Here is a 25231-nt window from a genome sequence, read left to right on the forward strand (position 1 = left end):
TTGGTCACTCGTCCACGCATGCACGGTGCAAACTGCCTCCCAACGACGTAGACGTACTAATGGTTATTTGTTCTCGATGCGTTTTCCTTCGCACCGGAGTTCCTGCAAGTTCCTCGTCTTCCTGACAATCCTGGCGTGGTCGCCAATTTCGTGCACCAGCACATCTTCTCCAGGCGTCAGGGTCCCAGCCTCCCCGCCCATCCGACTCGCTACACACAACAGCGCAACTGAACTAAAAGTTCTACATAATATCTTGACAAGACGAAGACGGACAGACGAGAAGACTGGACACGACAAGGCAAAACTGATAACTAAAGAAAAGGACAAACGTTGCGGCAGTATATAATGAGCATGCGCACGAAATAATGTTGCACGCGCGACGATGACGTAAGCGTTGCATGGTGTATACATGTACAGAAGACTGCACATGCAACCAAAACAATGCAACAAAGTCAAGACTAAACCACTACATAATAAAACTAAAGAACAACATAAATAAGCCATGAAAAGTCTTTCACTCTAGACCCGTTGCGCAACAAAGGCTTTGTACGAGGATGTCGTGACAACCTTTGAAGATATCAGCAGAGGTGCACGACCTGAGTGGAATACAGAATCTCAAAGTGCTGCCTCATCACTCCTCAGGTCGATCACTAGCTTTGAGTTCATCATGGCATTCATAGTCACTGGTCGCATCATGGCACCCTTGCATTTATTGGCAATCGCACTGCAGTCCTCATCTCTGGACATCATGGGCCTTGCGGACTTCCTCAATTGTTGGTGGCATAGCGAGTTCTGCATCGGTATTCCGTTGGGGGATGCTGGTAAGCGCATCATTGTCAACATCATTGATGACGTTTAGCACAGTCTGAAAATGCTCACCCCAGCGTTCATGGGTCTCCGCGATAGGGACACACTCGTCACCATTGGCTTTCTTGATTCGAGTTGAGAGAGTTGGTATCAGTCCTTTAGTGGCATGATGTATGTTGCAAATGCACTCCCACGCACCCCGTTCGCCATGACACCAGCGCATAGCAGCTTCAGCATTGAGTTCAAGAAATCTACGCTTGGCTTGTCGAACTACTGCACGAGATTCACTACGTGCGCGCTGGTACGCTGTCCGGTCAGAGTTGCGCTTTGATGACTGTCACTTCTTATACAATATATCACGTTTGCGAAGAAGATGCTCGATGTCTCCCTTCGCCAGTTCAAACCAGTCTTTCTTCGCACGGCGCGCGGCTCCAAGGCAATAGTCCGCAATGTCTAATGTACAGGACTTTAGTTTCGTCCACTTCTCCTCAATATTACCGGTGGCCCACCACGATTTCTCCAGCTTGTCCTCCAAAGCATCGCTTAGCTGCTGTCCGGCTTGGTCAGTGGTTTCACGTGCACCATCAGCACAGGGGCGCAGAGATCTTACATCAAGGAGCACGCGCTTTGGAGCAGTTCTTGGAAACCGGACAACGCGTTTTAGACGAACTTCATGGACACCAACGAATGGTCCGTATCACACTCTGCACTGGTGATGACACCGCAGTCGAAGCAGAAGGCGCGGTGGTGAGCAGGCACTATGCAATAATCAATGCAGTGGCGTGCCTTTGTGCCGGGATGCTACCAGGTGTACTTAGCGCAGCGGCCTTTCTGGAACCAGGTGTTGCAAGCCAAACATTCACTTCTAGCAAGAAATGACAGCAGCTCCTCTCCAGAGAAATTGAGCTGGCCGACCCCATGAGGACCACGAACATTCCACCACAGGTCTTGCGAGGCTCCAGTGCCGATACGAGAATTGAAGTCACCGACTAGTACAAACTGATGCGAGTCTGGCGCGTGAGAAATAAAGTCCTGCAACTGATCATAAAACTTATTCTTCTCAGCACGGGGTCTTGAGAACGTAGGTGCATACGCAGATGCAACATGCAGCCACTGAACACGCTTGCCACAAACAAACGCCAAACGAGCTGCGATGAGTCTGGATCCAAGCGCTGTCCACTGGCAGCCACCAGCCTCGAACGCACGACGACGCAATCCACGGAGCACCAGAGCAACACCTTCGCCGCGAGTGTGACTTTCGTACATACATACATTCATTCATAAATACATAATTATATACAAAAAGAATAGAATGGGATGCGGAGCTTGGGTTGGCTGTGACTCAGAGTTTCACGCGTGGCGATCATCAGACAGCAATGATTCTAAAAACTCAATGAATGTTCTTGATATAGTGTGGTAAGGTGCTGGTGGAATCAGAGACTTTAAGCGCAAATAAGGTCAAGCGGTTATTCTATGCATGTACTTGCAAGATCAGCGCCAGACATCAGGTGTTATCCTGGTTTATGTAACTGGAGGTGTGAAGTTAGGTGTGAAGTTAGATAGGTAGAATTTCACAGCCACAGTCACAGCTAACCCAAGCTCCATATCCCATTCTATTCTTTTTGTATGAAGCTCTGCACCCCGGTGCATTGAGCACTCTTTCGAGGACCTCACCCAACTTTCCGTGTGTAACTATATACATACAGCTGTGGCAAGTGAAATCCGACACTTGGCATAAGGGACTGCACCATGCAGTCTGCAGCCCCTGCAGCCCTGCATACGTACAGTACATGTGTCACATACAACTTTATCTGTCTGATGACAAAACTCGTACTCATCACACTCAAGGTTCAAAAGGCGCTGGAAAAAATGAATAGGGATTGGATACCAATACTCCTTATGTGAACCATGTTTGTGAACTGTGTGTATCTACGCTGTGACCTTTCAATCTGGTTGGGATGCATACAGCTCTATAGTACAAATTAGGTGCAGTCCATTACATCACTGGTGTCCATTTGTGGCGCTGTCCCCTATGGCAAGTGTCGGATTTCACATGCCACAACTGTACATACATACATACATCTTGATCTTGATCCTGCTGCCAAGTCTGCCTACGCAGCACCCCGAAGGGATAGGTCAAATGGTTATAGTCACCCTGCTGCATCGGTGGCGTGTCCGGCCGCTAGTCGAGCGGAAGGTCCGGTGACAGGCGGATCACTCCAGGGGTGGTGCCGCTGTAGTTTGGATGTCTGTCAGTTTGCACATGTGTCGAGTCCTTCCGCTGATGGACGTGAAGGTCCGGTGGCATACAAGGCACTGACATGTCTGTTGTGAACCCTCTGGTTCTCGTAAGTTGTCAGGATCGAACGACCACACGGCACGAGGACAACTATTGAATCTTAACGGTATAATATTATTTCACTTGATCGAATATAATAACTAACACTAATATCACCAGCTATGTATAGCATGCACAAACAGCGTCAGTGTCGAGATACAACATTGCAACGAATACACTGTCACAAGCGACAAGGCCTTTCCCACTCGAGAACTGGTGGTTTGTAACATTCTCCCCGCCAAAGGGCTTCTCACCGCCGTACACCAACTCACGCAAGTCAAAAATGATCCGGGGCTCTGACTACGCGCCCAGAACACGTAATCTCCTGCTGCGGTGGTGGTGGTGGTGGTACCGGTGCTGACTGTTCAGACGCTGGCTGCTGCTGGACGATAGCAGGTTGTGCGGCACCAGGAGGCCCAGGAGCCACGTCCTGTGACAACACTGCTAACGGCACCAGCCTCTGGATCGGCCGCAACATGGTACTGGTACTCAACTTAACCTTGGCAACACGACGCTTGCCATCTCGACCGGGGAATAGCTCGACTATCCGTTCCAATCACCAGAACTGCTTGCGTTTGGTGTCATCGAGAACAAAGACATCACCCCCAGCTAAAGGGCACAACATGGTCTGTTGGTGCTTGTTCAGCTGACTTAGGATTTCACCTCCCAACGATTCTTGACATGCTGCAGGGTCCGACTGAGGTAGCACAATCTCGATGACATCTGCGTAGCGTCCAGGGTACCTGCTGGCTTCTCTGACGACATCCAGATGTTACCCATCATCATTGCAGGGGTTACTGGTGGCTCATCCAGACTATCACACACAAGTCAGCGGATGACTATTCACCACTGCTTCAACTTCACACAAGAGGGTCTCGCGCTCCTGGACCTTCAGAAACGCTGTGCCCATTACCTTCTTCAAGGCACTTTTCACCGTACCAACCATTCGCTCATGGAAGCCTCCATGACGGTGCAGCTGCAGGATTGAACATCCATGGCACACTCAGTTTGTCAGATGCCGCCTTGAACGTTTTAGCGTTGTCAGACCGGATTCGAGACGGCAAACTACGTCTCGCGACAAACTTCCGAAATGCCATCAAGAATGACTCAGTACTTTTAAAAACTATCGACCACCAATGTGACCCATACCTTCTGAGATGACTCACCACGGCGCACGTACAACGGACCAGACAGTTGATACCGGTAGTTGCGAACGGCCTCTCGTGAACAACTCGGTCTTCTGGCAGCAGCGGGCAGACTTCTGAGGCAGCCTTAGCCTTTTAGTGGCGGCATATAACACATCGCTGAGTAATGTTGCGTAGCGCTCGTCGACCGCCGATAATCCAGAATTTCTGACAGATGTACGACAAGACCCCTTCTACAACTTTGGTGCATCCTTTCGACGTGCGTTTTCTCCAACAGCAACTCGGTCAGATGATGCTTGCCTATAAGAGCTAGGTGCTTGGCTCCATACGCCAACTCGCTGTGCTGGAGCCGTCCTCCGGCTCTGAGCACCAGATGCTCATCCAGAAACGGTGCAAGCTGATACACCTTTGACCCAGGTTTCACTGGTTGACCTTGCTTGATCAGTCCAAGATTCTCAGCAAAACATTCAGCTTGAACGATACAGTACAATACATTGTCTGCTGCGAAGTAGAGTTCAGCACGAGGCTCAGTGTGCTTCCACTACAACATCTGAGTCACCATGCCCTGTGCCCTCGACCACTTACTGAATCGGAGCCACCATTCATTATCAGATTCTCGACTACAGGTGGTGGCTGACACTTGCACTTCTACACTGCACTCATCAGTAGGGGCGGTTGAGGATGCGGTGGGCTAGTCACTGGGCTCTGTGATCCAGGTTGGTCTGCCCATCCAGAACGGACTACGGATCCGCTGTGCACTACTCCCACGTGACGGCAAATCTGCTGGGTTGTGAAGGCCCGGGCAATGGTTCCACACAATGCCGACCTTCTTCGATATCTCTTGGACTTGACAGACGCGGTTAGCCACAAAGGTTTTCCATTTGTATGATGGATTACTGATCCAATGGACTGTTGTGAGACTGTCAGTCCAGCCACAGACTTGCGTGACGGTCACATGCAGCTGCTTTGCCACAAGCTCAGCATAGCGAGGCACTAGACATACTGCTTGTAACTCAAGGCGGGCTAACGTGGGCGGAGACACCAGTGCCACTTTGGCCTTGGCAAATACAAGGTGCGACTGTTTATTGACGACTGCATACAAAGAACATCCAAACGCTTTCTCACTGGCATCTGCAAAGGCATGAAGCGCAATGGGCATGTCAAGATTGCAGCAAATCCAACGTGGTATGTCAATGCTCACCACTTTGGCCAACTCTCCCCACCATTGCGCACATGCCGCTGCGATGTCACCAGGCAACTTATCATCCCAGTCGCCACTGAATTTCCAGGCGTGCTGTAGCAGTATCTTTCCCGGCACAACTGCAGGTGCTGTTAGAGAGGATCAAACACTGATGCAACACACTTAAGCCGTGTCCAAACAGGCGGCCTATCGGACTCGCCTAGCGCTGCTATGCTGAGCAAGTCATCACTGGTTTGCCATTTCAGACCGAGGACTTTATCTCTGGATCGCACGGTATTTCATTGCCTCACCACTTGCGGAACTCCATGCCAGCATCTGTAAGCACACGCACGCTGAGCTCTTGCATCTTCTTGGCTTCTGGGGCATTTGAGACACTAGAAACCAAATCGTCAACGTAGAAACTCGTGAGCACGAGATCAATACGGTCTTGCTCTTTGTGTGCGTACAGCACACGTAGCTCCTTCAAGCAATGCTGAATCACCGCAGTAAGCATGTATGGCGAGCAATTTACGCCAAATGGCAGTTTCGTTAGCCTCCAGGTTAACATTTTGTCGCTGTCACTTCGACCGAGCCACAGGAAACGCAGGTACGGACGGTCTTCGGGATTAACCGACCATGAAGAAAGCCTTGCGGATGTCCGCTTGCAGCGCACTCTTATAGCCACGGAATCATAATAGCGTACCCGAGACTCGGCAATAGCGATGGTCCAGGGTCAACCATGTCGTTGAACGACATCGCCGTCGCCGAGGCATTCGGAACACCGCTCTCAACTTAGTGGTTGCAGCGTGCTCACGGAATACACCATGATGCGGTACATGGTTACCAGCATCGCTCTCACATGGCTTCAAGTCAATTGCTCCAACCTCGTAGTATTCCCTGATCAGCACATCATCATAGAGCATATGCTTCCCATTCCCCTTTAGCTTTTCCAGAAGCCGCGTTGCGATGACTCTAGCTTGAGCATAGTTATCCGTTGGGCGGCGCTCATTTCGCCACAAGAGACCCACTTGGTACCCGCTGCCCTGGCGACAAAGCGGGAAAGATGGCAAATGCTGATGTTGTTCTGGAGGTTCATCCAACTGCCATAGCTTGTCGATGTGGGCTGTGACACATGACACGGTCAACGGCTGACTGTTTCGACTGGGTGCGGACGCTTGACCAGATAATACACTACCGATCTCTGTGTTCCACACAGTCTCGCCATTGACTTCTTCCTTGCTGTGCAGTATCGTGTTGATATTGTCTGCACCAATCAGCATGTGTATTTCATCTGATGTCCCTGGCTGAGGCTTGTCACTCTGCTCTACTCCCCAACTGTGCCACTGAGCAATGGTCTACAGACTTGCTCACTTCAGATCTAGCTCTAGCGTTGGTTTCACGAACGAGCGTACCGGAATGCTAGTGGAGCTACCCTGGATCGTGATGGTGTATTTATCCATGCGCTGTTGGGTGGGTTTCGCGCCGAACGGCTTCACCTCTACATTTTCAACACCAACGTGTTCTGCATCGATTGCTGACACCAACGCTGAAGTCACAACTGACGCCTCAGCACCCGAGTCCAGGAAGACGCGAACCTTCGCCGTTCGAGTTCTTCCCTCAACTCGTGCCACTCCGGTCATCAGCCGCACACTTGCTGAGTCTAGACAGCACGATCCAACCTTCCTTTCCATTGCTATCTCAGTCGGTGTCTCCCGGCGGTAACCTGCTCCATCAGTAGTATAGTGCGGTAGGGGTTCTGGGACAAAAGTGACCTTTGACCCCTGACTGCCAAATAAGGAAAAATAGTCCATATATGGCAGATGACCTTTGACCTTTGAGTTGACCTTTGACCTTTGAGCTGCCATATAAGGCTGAATAGTCCATATATGGAAGATGTCATTTGACCTTTGACCTTTGTTGTGACATTTGACCTTTCCATATAAGGATGAATAGTCCATATATGGAATATGTCATTTGACCGTTGACCTTTGCTGTGACCTTTGACCTTTCCAAATAAGGATGATTGGTCCATATAAGGAATGTGTACCTGGTTCAAGTCCTGCCTGGGAGCGGTTTTTCCAGCCGTGCTGCTACCCACAGTCAACTGGGAACTTGTGGCCAGACACAAGGGGTACATGGATGCAGCTAATGGGGTCGTTTTCGGCACGTGTGCCAGTGGTTGTGAGACTTGCCCACTCACCTCCCACCGTTAGGCGATGCATCTGCCGCTAGGGTTTATCGGGTGTTAACGGCCGTCGTGAGTTCCCTTCGGGAACGGACACGATAATTTACTTTTTTTTTTAACCCTTTGCCGGTCTACCATAAGCGTACCGATACTATAGTATCGGTACGTTTGGCCTTCATTTTTTGGGGTCTTGTTTCTAGGAGACAGCTGAAATGGCGCTCTACGCGTAGCTGAGGTCCAAGGCTTTCTGACGATGTGCAAAACAACCATGCTTACCATACAAATTGTTGCCGTATCGATCGACTGAAGTTTGTTGAAATTGGAAAAGACGACCATCCGCCATGCGCGCATTTCAAGAATGCGAGTGCATCTCTTGGGGCCGTGTTTGACAAGCGTTCTGAGAGCAGTAACAGCACCAGTCGAGGCTGGATCTCCCGGGAGGTTTTGCAGTGTAGTGTGTTGAGAAAAAGAGCTCCGTTGAGTCCTGCTAGTTCAAAAATATATTGTCCACGAATGAAGAAACAAAATTCTCCAAACAGAGAGGAGGCCTTCTTGCTGCCGACACGGCGACAGCGACTGTCACAAGGACTCGTCAAGTGCGATCAGCTGATTCGCCTGGCCGTGAGAATCACGGCATGCGTAAGCTCGCGCCTGAGTACTCATCTGAGCGAGAGTGAATCTGACACGAGCAGCGCTGAGATGAACAAACCGAAACTGCGATATCGTAGAATGGGAATTGCTGCTGCTGGCGTATCGCCGATGGCGAGGTGTTGGTGTTCAATGGCGGTATTGTAGAGAGCCTACATTTCTTGTAAAGACGTAGCCCTTGCCTGATTGTTTATCGTACGACTTCAGCTCCATCACGAACTTGGTATGCCCTCCGTGCTGTGATATTCGTGTATTTCATTCGCAATTGTATTTTCTCTCAGCTTGAAGGGCTACCATGGGCCCTATCCTTGCCTGGACCTAGTCATATTTGAATTTTCTGGAAGCGTTCAGGCACACAGATTTTGAAAATATATGGTTTACCCATACCTACATCACATGGTTCTTGAGTTATTGCTGGTTGTGTGTACATGTATTTGCGTGACCACTCCGCACATACATTGAGTTAGACCGGCAAAGGGTTAAGCCTAAAATCCAAAATTTCACCAGTTGTAAACTTCGAGGTGCTGAGTCGAATGATCTTGGTTCGAGGAAGCTGAGACGCTCCCTTCCTCCTATATTCCCAATCGAACTCGCGCACTTCCACCGAAATTGAGTGACTGCGCCCTACGAGATGGGGATTTGCATGCAAAATGTCACATAAAGCGCCATTTCGATCTTATGAAAGCACGGGTGACCGGAATTGGCTCCTATGTTGTAGTCTTTTGAACGTTGAGTCGACTGGTGTTGATCCGAAAAGGCTGCGATACAGCGTTCGGCCCTTATTCCCAATCGAACATGGCTGAACAAGCGGTCACGTGCTCCTGCATGTACCAGTCACCTGGTCCCCGCGCCAGCAGGCGACAACTTTCACAACAAGATTCAATTCAAAGGTTCAAAGGTTCAACTCGATTGACAGAAACTCGCCCAAACATGCTGTAAGTTGCAGCCTGCAGCTGCGATGACCAGGTGACTGGTGCACGCAGGGGCACGTGACCGCTTGTTCAGCCATGTTCGATTGGGAATAAGGGCCGAACGCTGTATCGCAGCCTTTTCGGGCCAACACCAGTCAACTCAGCGTTCAAAAGGCTACAACATAGGGGCCAATCCGTCTTTTGAACACTGAGGCGACTGGTGTTGATCCGAAAAGGCTGCGATAGAGCGTTCGGCCTTTATACCCAATCAAACATGGTTGAGCAAGCGGTCACGTGCTCCTGCGTACACCAGTCACCTGGTCCCAGCGCCAGCATTCGACAACTTTCACACCAAGATTCAACTCAAAGGTTCAAAGGTTCAACTCGATTGACAGAAACTCGCCCAAACATGCTGTAAGTTGCAGCCTGCAGGCGCGATGACCAGGTGACTGGTGCACGCAGGAGCACGTGACCGCTTGTTCAGCCATGTTCGATTGGGAATAAGGGCCGAACGCTATATCGCAGCCTTTTCGGATCAACACCAGTCAACTCAGCGTTCAAAAGGCTACAACATAGGAGCCAATTCAGGTCACCCGTGCTTTCATAAGATCGAAATGGCGCTTTATGTGACATTTTGCATGCAAATCCCCATCTCGTAGGGCGCAGTCACTCAATTTCGGTGGAAGTGCGCGAGTTCGATTGGGAATATAGGAGGAAGGGAGCGTCTCAGCTTCCTCGAGCCAAGATCATTCGACTCAGCACCTCGAAGTTTACAACTGGTGAAATTTTGGATTTTAGGCTTAAAAAAAAAGTACATTATCGTGTCCGTTCCCGAAGGGAACTCACGACGGCCGTTAACACCCGATAAACCCTAGCGGCAGATGCATCGCCTAACGGTGGGAGGTGAGTGGGCAAGTCTCACAACCACTGGCACACGTGCCGAAAACGACCCCATTAGCTGCATCCATGTACCCCTTGTGTCTGGCCACAAGTTCCCAGTTGACTGTGGGTAGCAGCACGGCTGGAAAAACCGCTCCCTGGCAGGACTTGAACCAGGTACCTCTCGTATCTCAATCATGGTCTTTGACCAACCCACTGTGTCTGCCTAGGCACTGTGCCTGCCTAGGCTTAACTTCCCCATTAATGTCGGTGATGCCACCGTTGTGCCATGGCTGGTAGTTCGGCTTACTTATAGTTCGTAGCTTTACCGATAAGGCAAAGATGGCCGACACAGCTAGCTGTCTACAGCATTGGGTTATAGTTGTGATACGTAGCTGCTCGACCTAACAGTGCACAGCGCATGTACTTCTGTGCTAGAACTAGTAGAAGAATATACTTGCAGTAAGATGATCACCCGGTGGCCAACAGGCAACAGTACTCATACTTGCGTACATGACATCATGTACATGTACATTCACCCTTAATCTCTGTATGCAGAACAACAAGGCCAAGGCGAATTTGCAAATAAACACACGGCTGAATAGGGCTTGAAAGTGCTACTTCACAGCATAGCAACAATTTCAAAAATTCAAAAAAAAAATGGATCCACTAGGATCCAGTTTTTGTATGGATCCAGGTATATTTCAATCGGTCTTACTCACAGCAAGGTGATATACTGTAAACTGCCTATCCGGTGTGAAGCTCTTGCACCATGTCTCGTTGATACGGTGAGAGCATACTCTCGGTAACCTTCAAATGCTCAGGGGCTAGAGAATAGTCGTTATGATATCGATGAAGTTCCGCTGGGTACACCAAATCACACTCAACAATGTAGCCTACATCACTGTTCACTTCTGTGCCCAAGATGGTGTCGAGGTCCTCATTGATCCAGTGGAAATTAGAGACTGAAAGGTACTTTGACATTGCCCATCCATACAGATTGTTAGCATCCAAGTACATGTATTGGATATAGGATGATGGCTGCGTATTGTCGAAATCGTCCATATGCTTATTGTTCGCCTTGGCATATCGATGATGTGCCATGCTGACACCGCCTCGTTTGCCTTTCTCGACAAACAAGTATTTGTCAACATCGGTCACCAATTCCAGTTTGACATTGGAGAGTTTGAGCAAGGCATCCCTGCAACTATACCCCGGCAACGTATAGTAGTTAGCAGGATCCAGATGGTATATGTTCAAAGCGGTCTTCCTGAAGTTTTCGAACACATCAGCAAGTAGGTATACGTCAGCTTGCAAGTATATGTCATGGTAATGTGTCAGATCTTCGCATTCAAACGCTTGCCATACATGCTGCGCCCTTTCATACTCCTCTAGGCTGATTCCAGAACCTGATAATGTTGAATGAAATGACTCTCGAGATGGCAGCTCCGTTTCATTGAATCTTGCAAACGAGTCCATGTACTGATAAGGATACACTCCTTTCTGGCTCATCAAATCCGGCTTTTCCAGTGTGTTAGTGTACACCAAAGCCTCCGGTGGTGTGTTCTTCACCAATTTCTCGAGAGAGGCATTTAGAAACGCCAAACTGTTGATGAAGCGAAACTACCTCCATGTCAAACTCATGTACTATTCCATGTTGTTTGGGATCACTGAGATACCGCCCCACCTGTCTGGACTTGGACTTGCCATACTTATTCACATAGTCCACCGTCTCCACGTCCGTTACACCACCAATGAACGAAATCAGATGATGAGCGTCGTAGTGCTTCAGATTGTGAAATACCATGGGAATGTGCTGGGCGAATGGCCGCATAATTCGCATCCAAACTCACCACGAGATCCAAGTCATTTACATCCATCCTGTACGTCTTTAGCGCACCTCGTCGCGCAACATCTACCAATTCAAACCCATCATCACTTTCTCTAGCGCGTTTCTCCGGTGGTTCATCCTCAACTTTAGCTCCTGGATCATAATGTCTTTTCATTTGGCGAGGAGCATCTAGCTGATGGCTACTGGCGTCCATTGTTTTCCCCTATATCAAGACAGTAAAATCGATTGAAAACCAGCATTCGTTCCGTCAGTCGGAAGAGCTTCTTCGCCACTAATATCTGAATCAAGCGGCACATTTTCCTATCAACTGTGAACCACTGATACTCAATCTCCAGAGAAAACATGCTTTAGGGTGTGACATCTTCAGGGTGGTTTGCAGGAATGGAACTGAACCTGAAAACAATGAACACACTTTACCATTAACCCATCATTGGCGTTCGTGGTGTGTTTGTGTATAGCAAGGACAATTTTAATCACAACGTTTGTGGAAAGTTTGTCGAAAGGTTAGCCGAAAAGTTAGCCGAAAAGTTAGCCGAAAAGTTAGCCGAAAAGTTAGCCGAAAAGTTAGCCGAAAAGTTAGCCGAAAAGTTAGCCTTGCATGACAAAAGCTCGTAAGCTTTGCATCCAGCAAAAAAACAACCCCCGGGATAGATGAAAACATTTGACCAATCAGCATCAAGCCCACCAAAACATTTGACCAATCAGCATCAAGCCCACCAGAAACATTTAACCAATCAGCATCAAGCCCGCCAAAAAGCCCACCAAAAACATTTGACCAATCAGCATCATGCCCGCCAAAATCATGATTCATCTCATTTTAAAGGTTCCTCACACGATACCGCCACCTTTGTGAACTGATACAGTATGGAAAGAAGATCACAGTCAAACGTGTGCATGTTCTGGATCACGTGATCAAGTGAATATGTTTCCCAGCAATAAGCATCAATTAATGATGTCATAAAAGATATATCAGATGGAGATAAAAGCAGCAAATTCGAACGCAACGTGGACAGTTGCAATGAAGCCACCATCCTAGTCGACTCCATGAGATGCAGTACGTATAGGAGTGGGAAATGCTGAGGAAGAGGTTTCATGATTCGAATGAACATCAGCCAGGACACATTGCTATGAGGTAAGCAGGAATGTAGTTTACGTAATGCATCCACATTCGTATCGTATACTATACAGGATAATTATTATTATTATTAATTCAACATCTCCTGGCTCGTCAGAAGACTGCCAATATATATGAGAAGTCGGGTGGTAGCCAACCACAGCGGGGGGGGATAATGTTATAGCATAGTTTAGACTCTTGTACAAACAGGACTTCTTCATCGCACTTATCTGCTCTCGAAGAGGGTGTACACGAAGCTGATCGGATAAGAGTTCAGTTTTCGAAAGAAAATGCAAATGATGACGATCCACACCACATAACCGCTCATGTGCAGCGTAAGTATCAAAATTAGAATCCATCTTCACCCCATATCATCGTCATCTTCATAATGAAACATTATCCAACAATGTACCTACTTTATAAACCCACTCCCATCCGGGGCAATTAGCAGGTACAACCATTGGGGTACAATCATGATGTCATGCCCCTCAACCACCTACAACACCCGAAAAATGATTTTTTTAACGTAAAAATAGGACGACCGGTTTTTACCCCAAAAATGGGGCCGTCAGCTCCCTTTGATATGGTGACATCATGTCCCGGCTGACTGTGAAGCGATCCGGAGCCAATGGATAGTCATTGAAAATAGTCGTGTAACATCTCTGGAATCCTGAGGTCACACTCAACCATTATAGCCTCTCGGTGCATCTGCTGGATGTTGTAGTATGTCGTCAATCAACTGGTGTCTGTAGGGGGTTAGGAAGTTGAATCCCCCAACAGGGCAGTGGTTGCATCATAGACCACCCGTAGAGATGGTTGGCATCCAGGTACGTGATGTACGCGTGCTGGGTTGATTTGCATCCTGATCCTGCACGGGTAGTGATTGTTGGCGACTGTCTATCTGTTGGATGCCATGCTGAGCCCACCCCTCTTTCCATGCTCGATGAAATTATAGACGTCAATAGGTCGCTGATCTCTCATCCAGCGAGACCTTGGTGAGCTTCAGGAGTGCGTCCCAGGCAAGTCCAAGAACTGTGTAAGGTAGACACGTTCTGACCTGTTGTGACAGACACTGATGGTAAATGGTGTTTAGTAAAAAAACAGGAGAAGATGTCCTGTCAGGTGATCATTTGCAACCTCTTTCTTTTCGAGATGGCGACCTCATCCTGCCTCTCCTCCTCCACTTCAACTTGAGATGTTCACGAAGAAGAAGGTATCTCCTGCTCCTACAACTCTGCACAAGATGGAAATCGTCAGTGATGGTGTGTCTGTCTGTCTGTCTGTCTGTCTTTCTGTCCGTTTGTCGGTCGGTCTGTTTGCCTGTCTGTGTACCAGTGTCATTATGTGTGTATGTGGTATGACTTTGGTTTCTGCAAAACAGATCATCATATTCCCAGAGCTGGATGATCTGGTGGTTCAATATGGTATATGCCTTATAGAAACTGAACTATGAACCTTCTCTATAAAGACTATCCTACCATAATCAGCCTTATATGAACTTACCAATACCCTTCGCATGTTTTCCCTATCCAAATCATATTAACCCATTCACCGCTAAAGACGTATATATACGTCATTGAGAATGACTTTTTTAATGTAAAAATTCGGCACCCGGTTTTTTACCACAAAAATGGGGCCACCAGCTCCCTTTGATATGGTGACAGGATGTGCCGGCTGACTGTGACGCGATTCGGAGTCAATGGATAGTCATTGAAAATAGTCGTGTAACATCTCTGGAATCCTGAGGTCACACACCCACACACTCAACCATATTATAGCCTCTCGGTGCATCTGCTGGATGTTGTAGTATGTCGTCAATCAACTGGTGTCTGTAGGGGGGTTAGGAAGTTTAGACCACCCGTAGAGATTGTTGGCATCCAGGTACGTGATGTACGCGTGCTGGGTTGACTTGCATCATGATCCTGCACGGGTAGTGATTGTTGGCGACTGTCCATCTGTTCGATGCCATGCTGATCCCACCACCATCCCCCTTCTTTCCATCCTCGATGACATTGTAGATGACGATAGGTCGCTGATCTCTCATCCAGCGAGACCTTGGTGAGCTTCGGTCCCAGTATATATAGTCAATTTGAGCCTTCCCTCTTGTGCGTAGTCGTCCGCGGTGGTTTGGTACAATTCGTGCTTTCAGTACGAGAGGTTGCGGGTACGAATCCAGCTTTGTTACATGATGCGTTTTTTTCTTCTTTACGGTCTGGGTATAAATAGGCGATTTGAGCCTTGGGTCTTGTGTGTAGTCGTCCTGGTCGTTTGGTACAGTTCATGCTTTCCGTACGAGAGGTTGCGGGTACGAATCCAGCTTTGTTACATGATGCTTCTTTTCTTCAAAGCCTCAGACAGAAAGACCCTCAATGATCATAAGGACAATTGTTTCAACTATGACTGCATGCCTTATATGACCTGGCCAGGATACGCATGCCATATAAGGCATCTTCCACCCACTATGGAATATGCCTTATTTAAAAACTACAGCATGTACACCTTCCCTATAAGGACACTTCACCCTACTATGGAATATGCCTTATAGGACCAAACCAGTGTACACCTTCCCTATATGGACACTTCACCCCTCTATGGCACATGCCTTATATGACATCATCCGTGTACACCTTCCCTATAAGGACACTTCACCCCTTTATGGCACATGCCTTATATGACCTCATCCGTGTACCCCTTCCCTATAAGGACACTTCTCCCCTCTATGGAAGATGCCTTATATGACCTGAACCACGTGCACCTTCCTTATAAGGACACTTCACCCCACTATAGACCATCCAGACATATATAGCACATTCTACCATATCACCCTATATAGCCACTACTTCCATATAAAGCACAGAGGCCAATCCCAAAGGTCAAAGGTCACATTCCTTATATGGACCAATCATCCTTATTTGGAAAGGCCAAAGGTCACAGCAAAGGTCAAAGGTCAAATGACATCTTCCATATATGGACTATTCATCCTTATATGGAAAGGTCAAATGTCACAACAAAGGTCAATGGTCAAATGACATCTTCCATATATGGACTATTCAGCCTTGTATGGCAGCTCAAAGGTCAAAGGTCAACTCAAAGGTCATCTGTCATATATGGACTATTCTTCCTTATTTGGCAGTCAGGGGTCAAAGGTCACTTTTGTCCCAGAACCCCTACCGCACTATACTACTTCCATCCAACACATTATGTATCAGCAGATGGTGCTTCCTCTGGCATTTCGTGCACTTCGAGCCTGACAGACATTCCCTTGCCATATGGCCATACTTGAGGCAGTTCCAGCAGAGTCTCTCTCGCTGCATAAAAACCTTTCTCCCTTCCTTTGGGAGTGACTTCAGCTGCTTCTCTGCGTCTGCGACCGATGTCGCCATGCACTGCGCCGACGCAGTGGGCCTTGGCACTGATCGTTCCATTGGCTTTCCGGCAGTATCACCCTGTCGTATGTGCGTGACCTGGAAAGATGCGCCCTGCTCCTGAACCTGACGCTGATACATCCGTAGCACTGCCGTTCGATCAGGTACGTCTTCACCTCAGGTCCACATTGATCCAAGATCAACTGCTTTGCCATTGGCATTGCTTGCAGCACAGAGGCCATATTACCTATATCGGCGCTATACTTGGTGTCCACCTCGCAATTTTCCGTCATAGCGAGTGTGGCCCACACCTCTACCTCTCGGCAAACACGGACAACGTATTGGTGAAAAGACTCCTCTGACCGCTGCTTGCCTATCAGCAAAGTCTTCCACGCTTTATCTGGCGTCTTTCCGAGCGAGGCAAGCAACTCCCGCTTTGCTTCCTCTTTGTTATTGAGGCCAATACAAATCCTCTCCGCTGTGCTACCCGCTAGCGCGATACGCAATCGCAGCAGCCATTCGCTTTCTTCGAACACGTTCTTGGAACAGATGTCCTCGAACAGGCCGAGATAATGCTCCAGTGGCTGCGTTCCATCATATGGGGGGATTTTCATCAACGGTTTACGCCCACCGCTGTGACAGGGAGCTTCCACTATACCTCCCATTGCACTCTCTCTGGCGGCTTCACCATCACCGTCATCCGCCTTGGCGATGCGCTTGTTTATCTCCTTGAGCTTTTTGTCAAACTCGGTGCGGAGCGCCTCTTGCCGTCTGGCACTGCGCTCCTCACGCTCCTCGCACTGTCGGAGCCTCTGCTCCACATATTCCACCAACTTCTCGCCTTCCAATTCTAACCGAATTCCATTGGCGATAAAGATGGCTTCCAAATTACCTAGTTCCTCTGCCATGCTCGCTTTAATCCTGACCTGGTCGCCAAATGTTGTGAACCCTGAGGCCTCTGGTTCTCTAAAGTGCCAGGAATGAACAACCACACCGCACGAGGACAGCTATTGAATCTTAATGGTATATTTCACTTGATCGAATATAATAACTATAACACTAATATCACCAGCTATTTATAGCATGCAAAAACAGCGTACATGTATATAAAAAAACATACACATATAATTACACAGAGGGTGTGCGCCTTAACCACATATAATTATAACATGACACGACAGCGTATACAGCAAGCCGCACACAGCGCATATAGCGCATGCCATGAAGCAAACATCAGCGGTACGGCGGGTTCGAGATACAACATTGCAACGAATACACTGTCACAAGCGACAAGGCCTTTCCCACTCGAGAACTGGTGGTTTGTAACAATGTCAAACCTGGCCCGTATGGAACTGCTGGTTGTTTCCGTAGCTGTTGTTGCTGCTGCTTTCAAGGCTGGCTGAGAAAATGAGCTGGATAGTGACCCCACCAATCATTCGCCCTGTCCACGTGAGATAGAGGCCATCGGCCACATGTAAGACATTCAACAGGACCAGACTGCTCCTTCACCGGCTTTACTCGCTCCACTGCACACTTGTGTCGCACCACGTAGCAACATACATGTACACACATGCATAAATCCCCCCCCCCCCCCTCCCCCCCCCCACACACACACAAAGAATGAAACAGTTTTGTTCACAGACTGAGTACATACATACACACACACAGCTTTTTCACACAGCGCTACAAGACCCATCCTCTCTTGGCATATATACGGACATGGCCAGTGCCATCCTCATGTTGCCCGATGATTGCGAACCCATGAAACTTTAGGTAGCGACAGACAACTTTTGATTGCCCTTGTTGGCCTGTATTACGCTCTCCCACTGCGGTGTTGAGCACTGTCAGCACAGTGGGTGCATCCTCCGGCACATACATATACATACAGTTCAGCACTCTGGCGCTAGAGCAACGAATTGTCTTAATTTCTGTGGTTCCACCTTTGTACCATGGCCGGCAACTCGACTTACTTAAAAAGCTCGTAGCTGTACTGATAGGGCATGATTTATGGCCGAAACAGCTAGCTGTGTACAGCGTTGGGTACATATACATACATATATTCACACAAGGAAAAGTAACCTATGTAATGAGAAGCAGATTAGATCCACATTCAAGCTGTTAGCTAGGTCGTCAAAAAAATTCCTTAGTTATGCCCATTGATTGTCTATTGCTGTTGCACTTTCAAAATGCTGATGTTCAAGAACCTGATGTGGTGTAACACAGTGCATATTGCATTTGGGCATGCCTCATTCATTGTACCTTGTATGGAGGGATGCCAGTGGTTTGGGAACAGTAGATCATGTAGTTTAGGTTCGGGCCACAGTGGGACCTCCTTCTAAATGTCAAAGCATTTTGTTTCCACTAAAAACGTTCTTAAAAGTGTGAAAGAACAGTATTCCTCAGCGCATCCATACTACAAATTTGTACTTTTAAAAGTATGTCCATTAAGAAAGTGTAATTCTAAAATATATATTTACTTCCTCCCCGCAACCGAAATTGTCGCTTATCTTCACACAATGAAAACATGATTGTTCTTCACTCGAGTGATAGTTTTGAACAAAGTCAAGTGGCACAACATTAGTACTGTACAGAAGAAGCGGTCCGAGAACATATCTCGAGTGGAGCATTCTCTCTATCAGCATTTTCGCCGACATATTCATTACACTGACGGTATCCCATCTCCTTAATTACCAGATTTTGTATTCCTCGATCTATTTCCTTAGCCTATCCTTGCTTTAACTGCTCCCTCTACATAAAGTTGTCATTCCATTCCTCTTGCAAGAGATCCCCTCGACAGGCCCAAAGCCTTTGGGAAATCCTTAAATATAATAAAATACAACTGTTCCGAGAACATTGGAACTCACAACGGAAGTTAGCTCTCAATTTCAATTCCACGCTCATCACTTTCCGATGTTGTGACGTCACTGTCAGGACGCTCTGCATGCACCTTTTACTAGGGCATTGGTCAGCGAATCTCTCGCGCGATCAGAATTCTCCACTTCTGTGCGAGGGTAGGATTAGTTGTGCTTATCGCCTTGCCTGTCAGACTTCGCAGGAGCTGTATGACTGCCAGTGTGATTGCTGTAGGTGTTTTTGCCCCTGCTTGACAAAATCCCCTTGAAGGATGCAAAGAGAACCCTCCACACGGATTCCATTCGCTCGATTGGATACTTGTTCCAGCAAAGCTCGCTGACGCTGATCAGGTCCTTCACATTTTCTTTGTGACGAGGTCTACGTTGGACTGCAAAGAAGCGAAGAAGGCAAAATCGTTGGAATTTAGGTCCGGTGACTGTGCGGGCTGTGTCACTACCGCTATTTTGAAGGCGGCTTTTGCTCCGTGTCAAGCCCATTGTTTTTGGTTGAATTTGCCGGTGTGGGCTCTAGCTCCATCGTGCTGGTAGTACTAGGTCGTCCCCGCCTCAGGTTGCCCTGAACTTTGCTTGAACCACCATATCTTTGTTCTCATTACATAAAAAACACCGTCCATCTGGAGCAGCATTTTGCGATAGTCCGCATCATTCACGATCACGCTCTCGATCACTTCCGTTTTGCCAGCCACAGTTCCGGTGCGTAGACCTACATTCGGTCGCTGCACTCTGCGCTGCACCGGCCACATCCCTACCTTGCCATCAAATTCGTACTGAACACGTTGAGTTGGAGGACGAGCACTTGCTTTCTAAGGTGCCGCTAAACCTTTCAAACAGGCGCCTACTCGCGCAGCACGCCGAGTTTCCTTCGGGGTAAGCTTACCATGCCTACTGGACCTCACCATCTCGATACTGAGCGAAAAAAGCAGAGAGTCGGTGCCATATTCAATGAAAATTCAGAGTGGAAGTCAGGTGACAATTGCGGTTGCGCGTAGGAAGTTGACCGCTAGGGGCCGAAAATGTGTTATGGTCCCGATGTCATTGCCGTCCAAACACCCTCTCCCTCCCCTCCACCCCCCACCCCCCCACCCCCCCCCCACCCCACCCCTTCATCCTACCATCCGCTCTAACCACTGAGCGATTGTGTAGCTGTGATCCAAGCCGAGACCGTTATACCATTACAGTGGTCAATTGCTGTTGTGCTTTGGTTTCCTCTTTCTTACAGGAGACCATTCTCGATTGCATTAGCAATGTGTCGGTCAAGTTGTTGGATATGGAAGGCTGGGTTGGAGCATTTTCCGAATGCAGTGATGACCTTATCCGACAACTCATCAAGGTGAGAGGCTGCTGTTTTTAACCAACCGATTGCAAGTGAGGCGCATTGGCGTTATCAAAAATGAAATTCTCAGGAAAAACCTCAGAATTTAGAACTGTATCAGCTGGCCTCGTGATACTCACAGACTTCTTCACAATGCTCCATTACAAGCAAACATTCAACGGAATATAATCAGTGTAGTCGTGTCACACTAAGAACGTTTCACCATTCAGCAGAAACCCGAATATTCTCCACTCTCTCCAGACTAAGAAGAAGTTTCGCCACGCTAGGAAAAACCATTCCTATGCTTGCAATACTTACATGTAGTCTTTTTTACGACTTCCTGATGCGAGTCCGCCTGACCTCTATCGGTATCGCTAAGCAAGTCTGCGGTAAAAATATGTTCTTAGTCCGCGGATGTCATTTTGATTTGGTCTGTGCGTTAATCAATAGTAGTACAGTCGTCCCTCTTCAATCCAGTACCTTATAATCCAGCACCCTCTATAAACCAGCATGCCGTACTCGCGCGATAAGTGCCCTTTGGGCACTATTTTTTTCAATGTCCATCACAGATGGGGCACAATTCAAGAGAGGGCACTATTTTTCAAATGCTTGTACATTCACGTCATCCAGAGTGAAACAAAGAAGACAAAGAAGAACAGAGCCAACTATCACGACTCAACAGAAAGGGCAACAAGAACTGCGATTTTGATCCTGAAAACATCAGTGCATGACCGGGACAAGAACATCAGTAAAAGAAGATCGAACTTGCACATGCTCTTAGTACAAGCCGGGGGGGGGGGGGGCACTATTCAAGAGAGGGCTTTATTTGTTCACTGGCTCTTAGAGACTGGGGCACTATTCGAGATAGGGCACTGTTCAAGAGAGGGCTCTAATCTCGCGAGTACGGTAATTATCAGCAACTAAAATGTCCTTTTCATGCACATCGCGGCAGTGATTGAGATTTTTAATCCAACAACCTCCCTTATCCAGCAGAATCTCCATAGCAAAAATAGTGCCGAATTATAAAGGACCACTGGATACAGTGCTTGGAGAAGTTCTCTCATCAGCTGAAGTTGAGCAGGCTGAGGAAGATTATTCCTGGAGAGCACCACTAACAAAGAGTACACCAGGCCAGAACATCACCAGGCATACAAACATTCAGAGACACTCCATTTCAAGTGCGACAAACACCTCGAGAACACTAGATAGCAGCATGAGTCAGTGTCCCTCATGGAGGTGTACAACAAGTGGTGAGGACAGATCGTCATTTGCAGTATTGCCATTTCCAAACCAGCAAATCGCCAGTCCGCGCTGAGAATAACAGTCCGAAAAAGTGGAAATGGCCTCTGAGGAAATTTTACTTGTAAGACAGTTGGTTGCTCGCAACGTTCGAGCGTGTGCTTTTCCAACGTACTTGATCTGTAAATTGACTGGCTTACGCTGCTATCAGGAGCACACAAGAACTCAATCAAACCATCGCCTCGAAAAATCTTCATGGAAGCACCACTTGTGCTCTACAGGCAAAAGCACTACAACGAATACCAATTTTCTGAGACATTCTCTTTTCAGCATGACATCCACCTATTTATGGTGTTGGGCAAAGTCAGTGGGAAAAGAACAAGCTTAAACGTTGCAAACTCTGACATAATTATCGCTGGTTTTCTTCCAAAAATCGTAAGTTTGTTTCATGCCACGAAAGGATCAAGGGTGCTGATTATAGGAGAAGCGGTTAACTATACAATACACTGGTGCAAGATGTGTGTACTCAAATAACTCACACATGTCACAAATTAACACAAATGGAACACTGTAGAATGGAGGCGTTATGAACCTTACCGTACCTACACATCTGAAATGCTAAGTTAATCACAAGGAGGAATAGAGGTACATAAATAGGTTGCATTATGGACTTGTCTTTGGTAGCTTTAGGGTTGGTTGTATCACATTATTAGTGCTGTTTACCATAGTTTCTTGCTGTATTGGATGTCCAAGTTGGAAGGCTGTTGGAGTGTGCATCCAAGATGTGCTAGACCTGTTAGCCAGTTAGTTGTAGAACGTCAGTACCGTCGGTCAGTGTCATGCAATGTTATCGCATGAGCTGATTGCTTAGTAACTGGTGGTGTTAGTGGACATTATAGTGTAACTTGTAGTTCCTTGGTCCTTTTTACTTTCTATCAAAAAATCCTTGGCTCTCCATCCGAGTTCATTCTTGTATTGGATGTGAATTTTCGTTTCAGGATCTCCTCTTTTGTTCATATGTTTCATGCTGTGAATCAACACAACAACGTGGCCTCCTGATTTAAATTAACAAACTCCCAGGCCCGTCTCCATGTTTCAGCTACACTGGTTGATTACAATCAAAATTTCAAGGCCCTTTGTCGTTTGTATCAATCGAATACCGTTATCAAAATGCCATGTTTAGGATAGGCACCGTCCTTCACCCAAGCAGTGCTATTTGTTTGACTCTGACTTTTAAATACTACCTCCGACAAGCGAAACTTGGCGGGTTTTTTACTTCAAATTACTCGAAATAACTCACACTTTACAATCAAGACTAATGATTGACTCACCAAACTACAACTTCGTATTGCTCAACAAGGACATTAGAGACATCAGTTAGGCTGAATCACTCTCCTCTGATTCAGAGATCGCAGTTTCTTCTGGAGAGGAATTGTCCCTGTTTTGAGACGAAAGCGCGACTAGAGCGGATTCAGTTGCCGCAAGTATCTCTGTTGTGATCGCTCTGGAAATCTCGATGTCGCTCCTGTGCTTGAGCCACGGTGTCGACCCTCGGTGTCGAGGGTCGTCATTTCCGCCGCCACTATCCAGGTTGACGTGGTAAGAACTGTGCAACACCTCCACACGCGCCTGGACTGCAACATTTTTGCCGGGTATTCTCGCCAACTGTCCAAAATTTCAGGCAGCAATTCCTGGCTCTTTTCCTTAGCCACCAGAGACGCATGGCTCTGAAGGCTATTGAAAGACACTAGGATTATTTGGCATGGACGTATGGACTCTGTGCTGGCTGAGTGATCAAGTGAAGAGAGAGAGAACTCCTTGGTTTTGCATTGAAACGCGAAATCACGACGATTCTCCTTCGCAGAATGGACGCGCGGCGCGCGCGCACTGTTGTGCTGGTACACGAGAGGCTGGCCTGCTTCTGACTAGTCGAGCCATGTGCCACTCACTAGCTCGTCGCATGGCTTCCTGCACCCAGTTGCATGGAGAGTACAATTCCACAAGTAGGTCGTATACGCGTACTTCACACACGCAGCCTTGTGAAGTAATTTGTGGTACAAACACAAAAAAAATCAAAAAAACGCGCCAAGTTTCGCTTGTCGGAGGTAGTACGTCATTGCTTTAATAATAATAATAGTTACAATTCGCATGTCACTCATGGAAGGATCCATGGGCTTAAAAGGGAAGTTAAGGCAAAAATTTAAATTTCACCAGTTGTAGTCTTCGGGGTGCTGAGTCGAATGGTCTTGGTCCGAAAAGGCTGAGACGCTCCCTTCCTACTTGAATCCCAATCGAACTCGCGCACTTCCACCGAAACTGGGTGACTGTGCCCTACTAGATGGGGATTTGTATGCAAAATGTCACTAAAAGCGCCATTTCGTTCTTATAAAAGCACGGATGACCGCGATTGGCCCATATGTTGTAGTCTTTTGGACGCTGAGTCGACTGGTTTTGGTTCGAAAAGGCTGCGATGCAGCGTTCCTCCTTTACTCCCAATCGAACATGATTGAACAAGCGGTCACGTGCTCCTGCGTAGTGCGTACACCAGTCACCTGGTCACCGTGCCTGCAGGGTACAACTTACTAGCCTGTTTGACCTTTTTTGGGTGCACTCCTGTCACTCGAGTTGAACTCGAGTTGAACCTTGGTGTGAAAGTTGTCGCCTGCTGGCGTGGTGACCAGGTGATTTGGGCACCCAGGTGCACGTGACCACTTGTTCAACCATGTTCGATTGGGAATAAAGGAGGAACGCTGCATCACAGCCTTTTCGGACCAAAACCAGTCGACTCAGCGTCCAAAAGATTACAACATATGGGCCAATCGCGGTCATCCGTGCTTTTATAAGAACGAAATGGCGCTTTTAGTGACATTTTGCATACAAATCCCCATCTAGTAGGGCGCAGTCACCCAGTTTCGGTGGAAGTGCGCGAGTTCGATTGGGATTCAAGTAGGAAGGGAGCGTCTCAGCTTTCTCGGACCAAGACCATTCGACTCAGCACCCCGAAGACTACAACTGGTGAAATTTTAATTTTTGCCTTACTTCCCCTGCATCTGTGACGTCATTGCTTTGACTACAGTATTTTCCCTTTTCCATTCCCTCGACTACTGAATACTTTGACTGTTGCCTCAGAATTTCTGTCTCATGTCTGGTCACCATTACAGCCCATTCTCTCATTGTCTGCTTATTGTCACAGATGGCGGTTCAACAGCACAAGCTTCGTCCAACAGTAGTAGTAAGCCTCATTATTATGTTGCAAAGGAAAAAATGGAACTTAGAGTCTGTTGACGAACTTTTACATCAAAACATTGCAGCACCCCACCACTCTGCACTGAACAACTACATCCCTGTCATTATGCGACTTTACTATTGATGCTGCTCTGGGG

The 25231-nt window shown here is 47.7% G+C and overlaps 1 protein-coding gene across 2 annotated transcripts in view; it reads left to right on the forward strand.

Annotated features, from left to right (window-relative positions):
* The window catches only part of LOC135820959 (uncharacterized), a 229129-nt gene that overhangs the window by 186426 nt on the left and 17472 nt on the right, over positions 1-25231 (forward strand). For both annotated transcript variants that reach the window (XM_065334020.1, XM_065334018.1), the window contains exons 14-15: positions 20517-20627; positions 25042-25080. In XM_065334020.1, the coding sequence (XP_065190092.1) occupies positions 20517-20627; positions 25042-25080 (150 nt within the window). The remainder of the gene's footprint in view (positions 1-20516; positions 20628-25041; positions 25081-25231) is intronic.

Source organism: Sycon ciliatum, chromosome 7, assembly GCF_964019385.1.
Source record: "Sycon ciliatum chromosome 7, ocSycCili1.1, whole genome shotgun sequence".
NCBI classification, from domain to species: domain Eukaryota; kingdom Metazoa; phylum Porifera; class Calcarea; order Leucosolenida; family Sycettidae; genus Sycon; species Sycon ciliatum.